The sequence below is a fragment of the Euwallacea similis genome, chromosome 11, assembly GCF_039881205.1.
Source record: "Euwallacea similis isolate ESF13 chromosome 11, ESF131.1, whole genome shotgun sequence".
NCBI classification, from domain to species: Eukaryota; Metazoa; Arthropoda; class Insecta; order Coleoptera; family Curculionidae; genus Euwallacea; species Euwallacea similis.
Genome location: NC_089619.1, coordinates 1,818,167 through 1,830,850, shown reverse-complemented (window position 1 = coordinate 1,830,850; position 12,684 = coordinate 1,818,167). Strand labels below are relative to the sequence as shown.

Sequence of the window (12,684 nt, the reverse complement as noted above, 5' to 3'; positions counted from 1 at the left end):
TATATCGGCGAAATTCCGAATGGTTACGAAGATATCCGGAAAAAAACGAATTTGGCGGTTTTCGTTTTTTGCAAATAACTCTTATACGGTTATAGTTAGAGGAATAAAAGTTTTACATTATTAAAGTACTTTTTTGAGAACTGTTTAGCAGTGTTGCCAGTTTTCTTATTACATCCTTACTTTCGGAGAAAAATGAGTAAACTTTTGATTTTCATATGGGCGTGATATCAATTATTTATATTTTCAAAATCGTCATAAAATTCCCTTTTCAGCCATGTATTATATTTAATATTTTTCTCAGAAATTCTATGAGTTATAGCCATTAAAGTATTTTTTGATAAGTCGGCCATGATTTTGACTTATAGTAATGGTACACATTAAATAAATGAATGCTGTGGAAACGTCAAAATTATTTAAAAGTTGCAAAACCTTAAATTTGTTTGACGTGTGCATAATAATGGCTCAAAATTGCTTTTCTAATGAAGAGAAATTTGACATGTTGTCGTGCTACATATTATGTCATAGAAATTTTGTAGATGCTGAACATATGTATTTTAATCAGTTCCCGGAAAATCCACATTTAGAAGACTGATGTCTAATTTGAAAGAATATGGTTCGTTTAAACAACCTGTAAATGCTCGCAAAAAGAAGTTGACCGAAGATATACAATATGCTGTTTTACAATCTGTTATAGAAACTCTCGAAACATCATGTAGGTATATTGAGATGCGTACTGGTGTTGCTAAGTCAACGGCCCATCGTGTTTTAAGAAAGAACAGTTTTCGTCCTTATAAATTTAAAGTTTACCATGCTCTTGTACAAGGTGGTGAAGTGAGGCGTAGAAGTTTTTGCGAGTGGTATACAAGAAAATGTGAAGATGATATAAATTTTCCTTCTAAAATAATTTGGACAGATGAAAGCATGGTAACCAACAATGGAATTTTTAACCGACACAATACTCATTATTGGTCACAACAGAATCCACGATTAAAAAAATCATCAAGACACCAACATCGCTTTGGGTTTAATATGTGGTGTGGATTCGACTGTGAAAAGAGCATACCTATGCCTGGAAAATAATGGTGGTTTATTTGAACATTTGTTATAATTTGAGATTTCGATTCGATCCAAGTTTAGCTGCATTGTTGTTATTAAATACATAATTTGAAACAATTATTTTTTTCATTTTAGGCTGATACCAGTAATATATTTATACTTTTAAATAATTTTGACGTTTCCACAGCATTCATTTATTTAATGTGTACCATTACTATAAGTCAAAATCATGGCCGACTTATCAAAAAATGCTGTAATGGCTATAACTCATAGAGTTTCTGAGAAAAATATTAAATGTAATACATGGCTGAAAAGGAAATTTTATGACGATTTTGAAAATATAAATAATTGATATCACGCCCATATGAAAATCAAAAGTTTACTCATTTTTCTCCGAAAGTAAGGATGTAATAAGAAAACTGGCAACACTGCTAAACAGTTCTCAAAAAAGTGTTTTAATAATGTAAAATTTTTATTCCTCTAACTATAACCGTATAAGAGTTATTTGCAAAAAACGAAAACCGCCAAATTCGTTTTTTTCCGGATATCTTCGTAACCATTCGGAATTTCGCCGATATAAAAACAGATTATTAATTTGTTTTAAATCGCCCAACTTTTTTCCAATTTAAACCATTTTGTATCTATTACCGTTTCCGAGATCCCCATGCTGTTCATCCTTATCTGGGACAGACTGTATACAGTAAACTATTTATACTAAGAAATTGGCAGAAAGTAAATCTGTTTTATTGTAGATTTTATCTAATTTCAAAAATATTGAAAAAAATTATAGGGTCTATTTCACGTAACAAGCGAATAACAGTGACATACGCGTTATTAGAAAATCGTAGATTTAAAAGGGCTATGAGGTTGCCAGAGGAACTCGTGTACTACCCACATAACCCCCCAAACTAGCGACAATAACACACCGAAACTTGTTCAAAACAAAATCAAAAAGATCATTTTAGAGTCCCTTCCCACTTTAATATTGGGCCACGTGGTCGCAACTAGGATTAGTTCCGGCCGAGGAAATTGATTGCAGAGGCCCGTTGGATTGATTTATTTTGAAAAAACACATAGTTAACGGGTATATCTTCATTTGGAAATTGAAAATCCATTATCTGGTGGATTTATGTGCGTGGGAGATACAGATTGAAAAAGGTCCAAACGAGGAAAATTCTGTTTTAGGGTAAATGTGAGAGCCCAAATCAAAAATGTTGCAATTTTTCTCAAATCGTACGATACAAACGGAAACTACCTTTTTATTTTTGCCCTCTCTAACTTGTTCTCTCTTGATTAGAGTCGAATGGCGACGTTAATTTGATCGTAAGGATAACACGTAGGGCCATGACCTTGAATGGGTTTTAATGTTACTAAAAATAAAAATAAAAATCTTTTAAGACTCACATTTAAAAGATTAGTTTCGCCTTTTTACAGCATCTTACTTATAACATTTAAGCTGAGACGTGTAATTTATCTCCCAAATGCTTCTTTGAGAAATATTACGTCCAAAAAAAAAAGGAAAAAGAAAATTGAAAAAGTTCCCCTAAAATTAAAAATCAATTCACTTTACCTAGAGTTAATGGATAAAAATCATACAAAAAAAGTGACTGCTTTTAATACAATAACAAATTTTAATGCCCCAACCGTTTACAAATATGTTTTGAAAACAACAACAAAAACCTATCTCAAACATGTTATGGGTGGGACGTATAACAAAACAAAACAACCTATTAATATCGACTGATTTATGGTAATAACAACTAAACATCTAGGAATACGTATAAGATAAAAGGAAAATTTAATAAAAAAATCCACTACCTACCTATCCTGTAATTAAAACGTGCTGTTCGGTGGCTTGGTAAGACGTAAAGATACACATGAAATTTATTTAAACTTGAATTTAATTCAGCATAACTTTCTTTGAAACAAAATCTACGGAATGAATTCTTAAAGTATCTTGAGGCGGATTTTGCATATAGCGTGGGAGAAAGTAACATTAACATATAAAGGTTAGCTGACGCCCATCCATGATAAAAATAAATACCTGAATGATAGCTCGATTGTGCCTCTTCCAGACAGTTTCCTATTTATTCGCCAAAAATACATATTTTAAACCTCCCAAAAGTCCCACGCAAATAACAGCAAGACTTTCAAAAGACCTCTGAACGAAGCCGCTAGCAGGATTTCTTACCTTATTGCCTCTTTATTGGGGTTTGCTATTCGACACTGTTTGCGCGAAAATTCTTTTTCAATTTCAACTTTAGGGAAAAAATACGTCTGTTTACGACGAGAAATCATCAAATTGAGCTGTCGTTTACGAACATCAAAGGGCCAGTGGGATAATATTTATCAAAACACTGTTAATTTTAAAGTAAAAATTGTGATGAAGTAAGAAGTTAATTCATTGATATCGAATGATAACTAATAAATCGTAATATCTAATAACACGATAGTCCTATATGTAACCTCTTATTATTACAAAACAGATATTTACCAAAACACGCTTTAATAGGATACAGGAGGAGTAAAAGGATAATCTGCTATCAGAAACGATAAGTCATTACTATACACCTGCCATCTCATTAACTTTATAGGTCACACGCTTGTTATTTGCCTAACAAAACGAAACATTCTTTTAAATCGGTAGCTAAGGTCCAGTAATTTTGTCCCGTATGTAAATAAACAAAATAACTGATGCTCCATTTTTAAATTTTGCGAGTGTTGGAAATAGCAGAAATCAGCTAACGTGAGTTGTTAAGTGGGTAAACCAGTTTTATCTGGTTAGCTTGACATAATAGCTGTTGGTTCCAGCTATACAAGATAACGAACACGTACTATTACTTATATGTGTATATGTATCATCATCAGGAAAGGATACTCCACTTGCTAGAAAAATCAGTATGGTGAGAAAATTAAATTCATTCATTAGTTTAAATCTTTCTCAAATGAACTAAATTACTACCTGAAATATGGCAACCTTGAAACCATATTCTATACGTATATAGCCATACGGTTATCCCTTCCGAATATATTACTCATCTCTAAAGATTTACGAAAATTCAACTCATAAAAGCTACGTCGATTACCCAGGATTACGTGCTCGTCGAGCCTCCTTCCTCCTTAAATATATACCCCAATGGATTTAGCTGGCTTACAGTGTTGTCAAGTTAGATACTACTATATATAATAGTTGAATGAATGATTTTTCAGTTTCATCATATTCGTGTCAGCTTTATGAAAGGTACATTGCAGAATAATTATTCTTACGTGTTGTGGTAAATGAGTTAAGTGTCCTAGCTGGAATGCGGAATATTGCTGGCAATTCCTTTTAAAGTGCGGATATATTAGACATGGTGTCGCCATCTGTTTATAAGTGCGACGACATGGAATAAATCGATACAGATTTCTGTAAGAACTCGAATGGCAAATATTCGATTTGTATCATGTAAAACGCGCAAATTATTTTCTGGTGCGTAATCAAGCAATTCTGATTTAAATAATTAAATAATTAAAAGTACTTACCGAAATGCTGGTTAGCTTTCTGGAATGAAAAAACACAAACATTAAAAATAGAGAAACAACTATAACTGATGAGTTTAAATAGATTGTCGCTTAAAAGAAAACACAGAAGAACAAACGAAAGGGGTTATACACAATAATTATTGTTCTCTTTTATCTAATTCCAGTCTCTCCACTCCTATTTATTTCAATTCTATTCTCACAACCCCAGAATTATTAAAGACCCCTATACGCAATTATTAAAAGCACATGACAAGTGCTGATGAAAGACAATAAAGCGACACCTGTCCGATGTTATCCTAAACTCTATCATGTGATTCGTGTAGAGCATTTTATCATTTTTTTAAGGTGGGTTTACTAGGTGACGAGGGATCGATTCTAGTTTACAAGGGATAACAATTTTAAACGTCCCCTCGATAGCTTAAAACTTAATATTGTAATTGGCATGTTTGCAGCCTAGATCTAATTTCGTTTACGAATAGAAATAATTAGGTTATTACTTTTGAATGATCTACATAATCTTTAAATTATTTTTACCTACGAAATAGATCAATACAATAAAACCTGCCAAATTACGTTCTTCCAATATTTTTCAAAAACTAAAATAAACTGCTAAAGTGAACCACCCTATCTACTCACTTTCATTTAAATCTAAAGGAAGCTATCCATTAAGCCCCACATCAAAAACAAAGCCAATAATGACGATTAATTACCTAATCAGATCCAGCGTGGCAATCTAACACTGGCCTTGCAGAATTAGACCATCAAACAACCTGATTACCGCTTTAATGCCGCAAATAACTAACTTTAAAGCTAATTATTCATTTCGGTATGATAAACTTTTATAATCATAGTATGTTTTTAAAATTATTATTGTTCTTACATACCAAGTCTCCTATAAGTCTATCAGTGCTACCCTGAATAGACGCAGCAGCACCGAAGTGCCTAATTCCAGAAGCTTCAAGACTTCGAGGGTCTAACGAATAGCTTCTAGGTTTTTGAAAAGGCACATCGTAGCTGTTTTTGCTTTTCATCCAACGAAAATATCCAGACATGGTATCAGGATTTTTGCCACCAACACAATATTTATCTCGCACCACACTTTATCTCTTTTGCGTTTGAACTTATACATTAGAATCCAATTTTACTTCATCCCACAAGCTACAAGTTTAAAGGGCTATTCATTTTCTAGCTAGCAGATAATATTCGTAGATAAGGTCAAGATAATAGACAGTTAGATGTTCGCATTCTAATAACATACATATTCTTAATCTAGACATTGGATCATATTTTAATCTCATTGCCGATATAATCAATTTGTTACTGGATTTTTCTGTTAAAGAAACATTGAAAATTCTTAGATAAGTGCAACTATATTTGCCCATTACATATCTATTACCTGTATTCAAATGCACTGAGGTGGTATGTGGATATCTCAATGGGCGTATTTTTATGCATAACCGGAGAATGTATTGTTTTAAATAGGCCATGGTCCAACCTCACTTATTTATTGCATTTGTTCATATTAATTGATAATGGTACAGAATGAAAGACAAATTGATCAATTTCCCATTTCTAAGAAAGAAAAGTAAGGTGATTGTGGGTGATTTGTTTGACTTTATAAATCGGACCATGCAATTTCGTTCTGAATAGGTCCAAAAAACTGAGTATTAACTGAAGATAAACTCTAAGTTAAAACACTAATACTCTTGTAGTCTTTTGCTAAGCTGAAAAATTTCGTTAATAATGAAAAACAAGTTGATCTCAACTAGTAAAAGGAATATTAATTAATAAAAAAGCTAAAAATTATTTTGTAGGTCTGTTTTACAATCAAACTACTCCTCCGAGTGCGCCACTTTTCTTCCATTCAACCCGATCGGTATCGATTATTATTCATATCATTTACTAAGAATTTAGCTGTTGACAAGTTCTACACCTTCTGTTTTATCATTTTTTATTTTACTACAGTTTTACTGTTTTTTAAAATAATTTCAAGTAAAGTTAATTTAAAGACGTAATATTCCTTTATGAATTCTATTGAAAAATAAATTTTCCCAATAACTATTGACTTTTATACCTGCACACGCGGTCAATTAACCGGTGTAATTTTAATTTGCCAGTCTATTGCTTCCAATTCATCTCATTCATTTTTATACAACAGTTCAATTAATTTAACAATGATCATAATCATTATGGTTTTAATTTTAATGGGCGCTATTATGTTCTTATTACAGCAATACTTATTTTCCTATTTAATTCATGCTTGGGGAAACCATGTAAACCATGTAAACTTCCATTGCCCATAACTGTATGGAAATTATATAATACGCTTAAGATGAAGATTGATTGATGATGAACATGTTCAAAGTCGGTTTAATTGAAAACTATAAATGATATTGTGAAGTTATTACAATTTTTACTGAAAAAATTATATTTGTTTAATGGGTTATAGATAACGAATCTCCATAAAACAATTTGGAATATTTCGACCCTTCTAAAGCATTATGTGATCATATGATGAGACATGATTAATGCAACAAAATTACAACGTAAAATAACCCACTTGTTGAAAGAAACTTAATTGAAAATGGTGTCAAGAAAGAAGATTTAGTTTTATAGCAATTTTTGTTCAAATTAGCCCTGAAACTGAAGAATTGTTGACTCCTATCTTAGTAATTAAATATTTGTCATTCTCCTTAAAACATTTTAAACACGAAAATCAGATTAATGAATAACTATTAAACTGTGTTGATATTTAGGAAAATTTATGGGCTTTTCGGGTGCTGAACCTGAGCTCAGACCTCATCACTATGTATTTACCTTGTTTATAAAACGTCGCAATTACTTCTGGGTATCATGTGTATGAACACATTACACCTAACACAAAATACAACACTTTGAATGTTAAAAATCTCTAATTTCCGAAATTTAATTGAATTACACTGAACATTGAACTTTCCAAGAACATAATTAAGTGGACATATTAGGTGACAAGGTCGAACTTGATAAATTATTGTAACTAATCTGCGTGTTTTGCGTGTTCTTCTATCAATCGGGTCAAAAAAATAGCTGTGTTTAGGTTTTACCCGTATCGTCAATGCTGTAGAAGGCTGTTCAAAGGTAAGTTAAGAGTGTTACATCCAATAAACAGTTCTAGATAGAGTGAAATAATTAGCAAATTTGAAGAGTATTTAGTGTCTGAGTATTGTTTTGGTTAACGCAAAATTTCAAAGGCAAAAAAAGTATCTGTACCTTACTTCTACATAAATTACTGTATATATAACAAGAAAGGTTTTAAAACGGACTTTCTATGTGGGATAAAACAGTGAAGCTCTATAATAAGACTGCGCACGTAGCACACGCAACGTAGAACATTTTCCTTAATTACGATTAATTATTGCTCATGTTCGACAAGGAAATGAAAAAAGTCTGGTCCGTATTGTGGAAGATTTTGCATTTATATTGTCAAAAAAGCATAATAACAGTCCAAAATTAGCTGTATACGAATTATGTTTTGAGTATTATTTACAACACACCCATTAATGTTTTAATATTACAACTTTTCAATTTTTTCTCAACATCTTATAAATTAAAGTTGTTGACAAAAAAAATAAAATAAAATATTAATTTTATCTTAGAGCATCTTGGATTAATTTGAATTCCAAATGAAAATTCAGTAGAAATGACAATGTATTATGTAAATCAGTCTGAAAACGTCTTCTCAATAGTTATAATTAGTTTAAATTAACTAAAAATGGCATGTTTTTCAAACTTAGGGAACTGAGGTAACCCATTATACATATATATATGTATATATATAATACTGATTTACGAGTTTGTGGAAGTCTTATTAAGTGCAAAATTACGATAATTAACCAGCAAAAAGAACAAACACAAGGTGCACCAGGCGCACCATACAGTCCAGTATTGGAATCTCCTTTAAAGAATCGTTTAAAATCAGGTTTTTACAATAATAGCACTAATTGAGTTTTGAGAAAAAAATTGTTTTGATCGAAAATGAATGAGCAGAAACAACAAAAAAAGCTTCAAACGTTTCTAGATTATTTAATTCCCTCTACTAGAATTAAATTAGATAGCATTAAATGCTATATTTATGTCATTTTCTGAGTTTATTGGAAAACAAAATTAGGAAAATTACCCATTTATTGGTAAAAAAATTTGTGATCAAAAATTGGCGAACAAGTAATAAGTTATGTTGATAGTTATTAAATAAGAAGTCCAATTGGATCATGTCTACAAGCACCTTCCAATAAAGCGATCATATCCAATTAATACTAAAGACACTTTACCAAAATCTAATTAAAGGTAATTGTCACTGAAATCTAAATAATCTGATAACCCTTTAAACATGTGACTACGTCTGTTGCAATTTTGCTTCGAAAAAAAATATATTAAAATTAGTTTCACAGCACAATTCACCAACCCATTAACAACTGGCAGTTTACAATTGATTTTTTGGAAAAAGTACTAACAATCAATTGAGAATTCAAGCTCTTTATCGGAAACTCACGCGAGACCCATTTGATAAACACTCAACTGTACTTTTCTAGAGGCGACGATTTGTTGTTACGATCAACTCTGCTGCAGGTTGCGAAGGTTGCGTCACATTCAAACAGCTGATTTTGTCGTCCCCCAGCAACTTTATTGGTTTTACGATTATAGATGTAGTACTGAATGGATTACATACCCTATATCCTACTTTTTTGGGTACTAACTACAATACTTCAGCCCGTTTTTACCCTTTAAGTGATTGCCCATTTGACACTATTTCCTTTATGTTATCCTTTAGATTGCCCAATTATTTAAGGTGAATTGTACGTTTTTTATTAGAACAAAGAATAAGACTGACGCCTTCTAAAAGCTCAAAACAATATTAATTATCGTAACCTATTGTTCTAATTGATTCTAAGTACCTGAGTATTTAATTTTTAAAAAATTAACAAAAATAATGTCGCATGTCTGGAACTCAAACATAATAACACAATTGAACTGAGATAAAACATTATCAAAACAAAAACAACACGAAGCCGTGTTTGTTGACCTCAGAAGATGTCCTTCCTTTACCTAGTTTATATTTATAATATGCACTCATTAATTTTAAACTACTGATTATATGGGTGGCCAGGAATTGTAGTTGTAATGGACTTTCGAACGCTGCTAATATGAGAAAGTCATGTGAATTTATATATTTTCTAAAATTTCCCTATATTACGTAAAAGGTACCTATGAGCTTTAGAATTTCCTATCTCATCATTACAGGTTTCTAATTCTACATTCCGGCCATTTCCAAACAATCACAATTTCAAAATGTCCTTTTCAAGTTGTAGGAATTGCAAAATTTTGTTATCGAAATTTAAATTATATTCCATATGTCTTTATATTTTTAGCGAAAATCGTTGCACACCAGCTTAAACATATTATATATATATATATATATATATATATTTTGCAACAATGGTTGGTTTAATAGAAATATCCATTATCACTGGATCCAAGGAAATCAACATCTTCATAGAGAAACGGCATTTCAGGAAAGGTTTGGGATTAATGTGTGGCTTGGAATATTGGATACCAAAGTTGTCGGTCCTTTTTTCTTCGAAAATCATTTGACTGGAGATATGTACCTACATTTTTTGAAAAACGATTTTCAAGATTTGCTAGATGATCTTCCCTTAGATGTTTTTGCACAATTTCAATATTTCCAACAAGATGGGGCTCCCGCTCACCGCGGTCGTCGTTGCGTGAAGTTTTTGAACCGCTTTAAACCTAACCGCTGGATAGGAAATAACGGCTCAATGTTATGGCCACCTCGTTCTCCCGATATGACTCCAATGGATTTTTCTATTTGGGGAATAATTAAAGACAAAGTTTATAAAACCCCACCAGAAAATATTGACGACTTAAAAAATAAAATTATCTTTGCGTGTCGAAGCATTACACCCAGAACACTTAGAAGCATCCAGAAAAAACTAATAAATAATGTACGGTTATGTCTAAGGGAGAATGGGAGACACTTTGAACATTTAGGATAATTATAGGTTAATAAGAAAAAGTATGTACTGTAGTTTAAAAAGGTAAATAAAAAATAGTCTGATGATGAATTATGCGAGTTGAAACGTTAATAAATGTAAACATATTATACATGGGTCTGTCAGGAATAAAAAGCGCTTTCGAAATATGAAATAAAAATTCCAGGTCCGTATTTAAAATAATGAAGTTGATACCGATTACTTAGTTACTAAAAGTTGTACAATGACGTTTGATATGTCGTTTTGTAGAGAGTAAAAAGTTGTGAAACTTTGTAATTTAAACTTTTTTTCTATCACAAATAGTATACGAAATACGAGGGATTGAAATTTTGGACCATTTTCATACTTTTTCAAATATCTAGGAAACTACTGAAAATGTGGCAACCTTGCAGCGGTTTCCTTAATCAGCTCCATAAGGGGCCAATTTAGTCTAATTTAATCGAAGTTGTAACTCTTACCGTTTTGAAGATAGCAATGGTAGACACACCAAAAAAATACACCCTGTATATATATCCAGTATTTTTTCCTGCATTTTTTGAAAATCCCTACAGATTACTGTAAGGTCTAAGAAATGGCGGCATATTTTTAGTGGGATGTTCATTTTATCTAGGACTTTTTTACTCAGAGAGGTAAATTCTATGCAATCGTTAAAATAAGAACAGGTCACTGGCGAGTTTATTGATTTCCATAGAAATGGTCTTCCTCGCAAAATTGCTAGTACTTTAATCTAGACATAAGGTCCAATATATCAAGCTTCTGGTAAATTTCCTAAAAAGATAATTTCCATGGAAATGGGAGGCCAATCCTTGTATCTGATTCCTATGTAAATTATCTTTCTAGTAAAGTTAGCAGGAGGTTCGTCTAATAGCACAATGGCAGTAAAACTGCAAAAAACTTACCTTTCGTCTCTCTTCTGGTGGCACGCTAGCATGGTTGCGGTTCCTAAATATATCCATAACTTTAGTCATTGGACTTTTGCTGGATGAAGCAGCTGTAACAGTATGGTAGTACATGTTGTCGCTGTCACGTACTGGATGGGCTGAACCGTCTCTGGGGCCCCTAGGACGGCCCTGGGCAAAAGCAGCATGCTGAAAATCGTTAGTTTATAGTTGCATATATCTAGTAGTAATTATTAACATAAAACTTGTTAAAAACATGCAAAAAACTATTTCCAGTGTACAATAATTCCCACAATAAAAAAAGAAGGGATTTAGATACCAAACACCTGCAGCTATAAGCAACTAACCCAAATAATTTTATCAATAAACTATTAAACACACGTTATAAGGGAAGCAAAATGCAAAAGGACTGGAAACCTACTGAAATAACTCTGAAAAAAAACAAATAAAATGCATAAATTTTATCCATTTAATAATAATTCGATAAATAAAACATTACCAGAAATTTTAGACTATGAACACATACCTTCTCTTTTTTCTTCTTCTCCTCTTCTTTCTTCCTCTCCCTTTCATCTTTCTTCCTCTTCTCTTCTTCACGTTTTTCTTCTTTTCTTTTATCTTCCTTACGTTCCTCCCGACGCATTATCTCTTCTTCAGATTGAAAAACTGGCTTATTTCTGAAATTTATAATACATTTAGGAATGCAAATTTTAAATTTTGATTAGAGATAGACGAACTCACCTAAAAATGTCCATAACTTTCGTCATGGGGCCTCGATTGGTGGCAGCGGTGACGGTGTGGTAATATCGAGTATCAGAACTATCTGGAATAACCACCGGATGCGCAGATCCATCTTTTGGGGCTTTCTGTTTGACGTGGAGGAGGCCGGCATGCTTAATAATGAAGGGTAAAGGGTCATTTTAGGCACTTTTCCCTTAACGTAAATATACGCCAACGACAGAATGAAAAATAATCCAGTGAAAATGTTTTCATTTTAATTAATGATTAACATCGTTTCTTGTGCATTTATTGAGTTAATAAAGACATATGACAGTGAGAAAAACTATTGCGACGCAAAAAATATTGTCAACATCCGAGTAAGAAAAAGTAAGACGAACCAATTCGAGAAAAAAATCGTAAGAGTCAACACAAAAAGATCA

The 12,684-nt window shown here is 32.1% G+C and overlaps 1 protein-coding gene across 2 annotated transcripts in view; it reads right to left on the bottom strand.

The window, feature by feature from the left end:
* The window catches only part of SNF4Agamma (SNF4/AMP-activated protein kinase gamma subunit), a 67,968-nt gene that overhangs the window by 39,824 nt on the left and 15,460 nt on the right, over positions 1–12,684 (bottom strand). For both annotated transcript variants that reach the window (XM_066395188.1, XM_066395189.1), the window contains exons 6-9: positions 12,266–12,417; positions 12,051–12,201; positions 11,525–11,713; positions 4,579–4,597 (exon numbers count right to left, since the gene is read on the bottom strand). In XM_066395188.1, the coding sequence (XP_066251285.1) occupies positions 4,579–4,597; positions 11,525–11,713; positions 12,051–12,201; positions 12,266–12,417 (511 nt within the window). The remainder of the gene's footprint in view (positions 1–4,578; positions 4,598–11,524; positions 11,714–12,050; positions 12,202–12,265; positions 12,418–12,684) is intronic.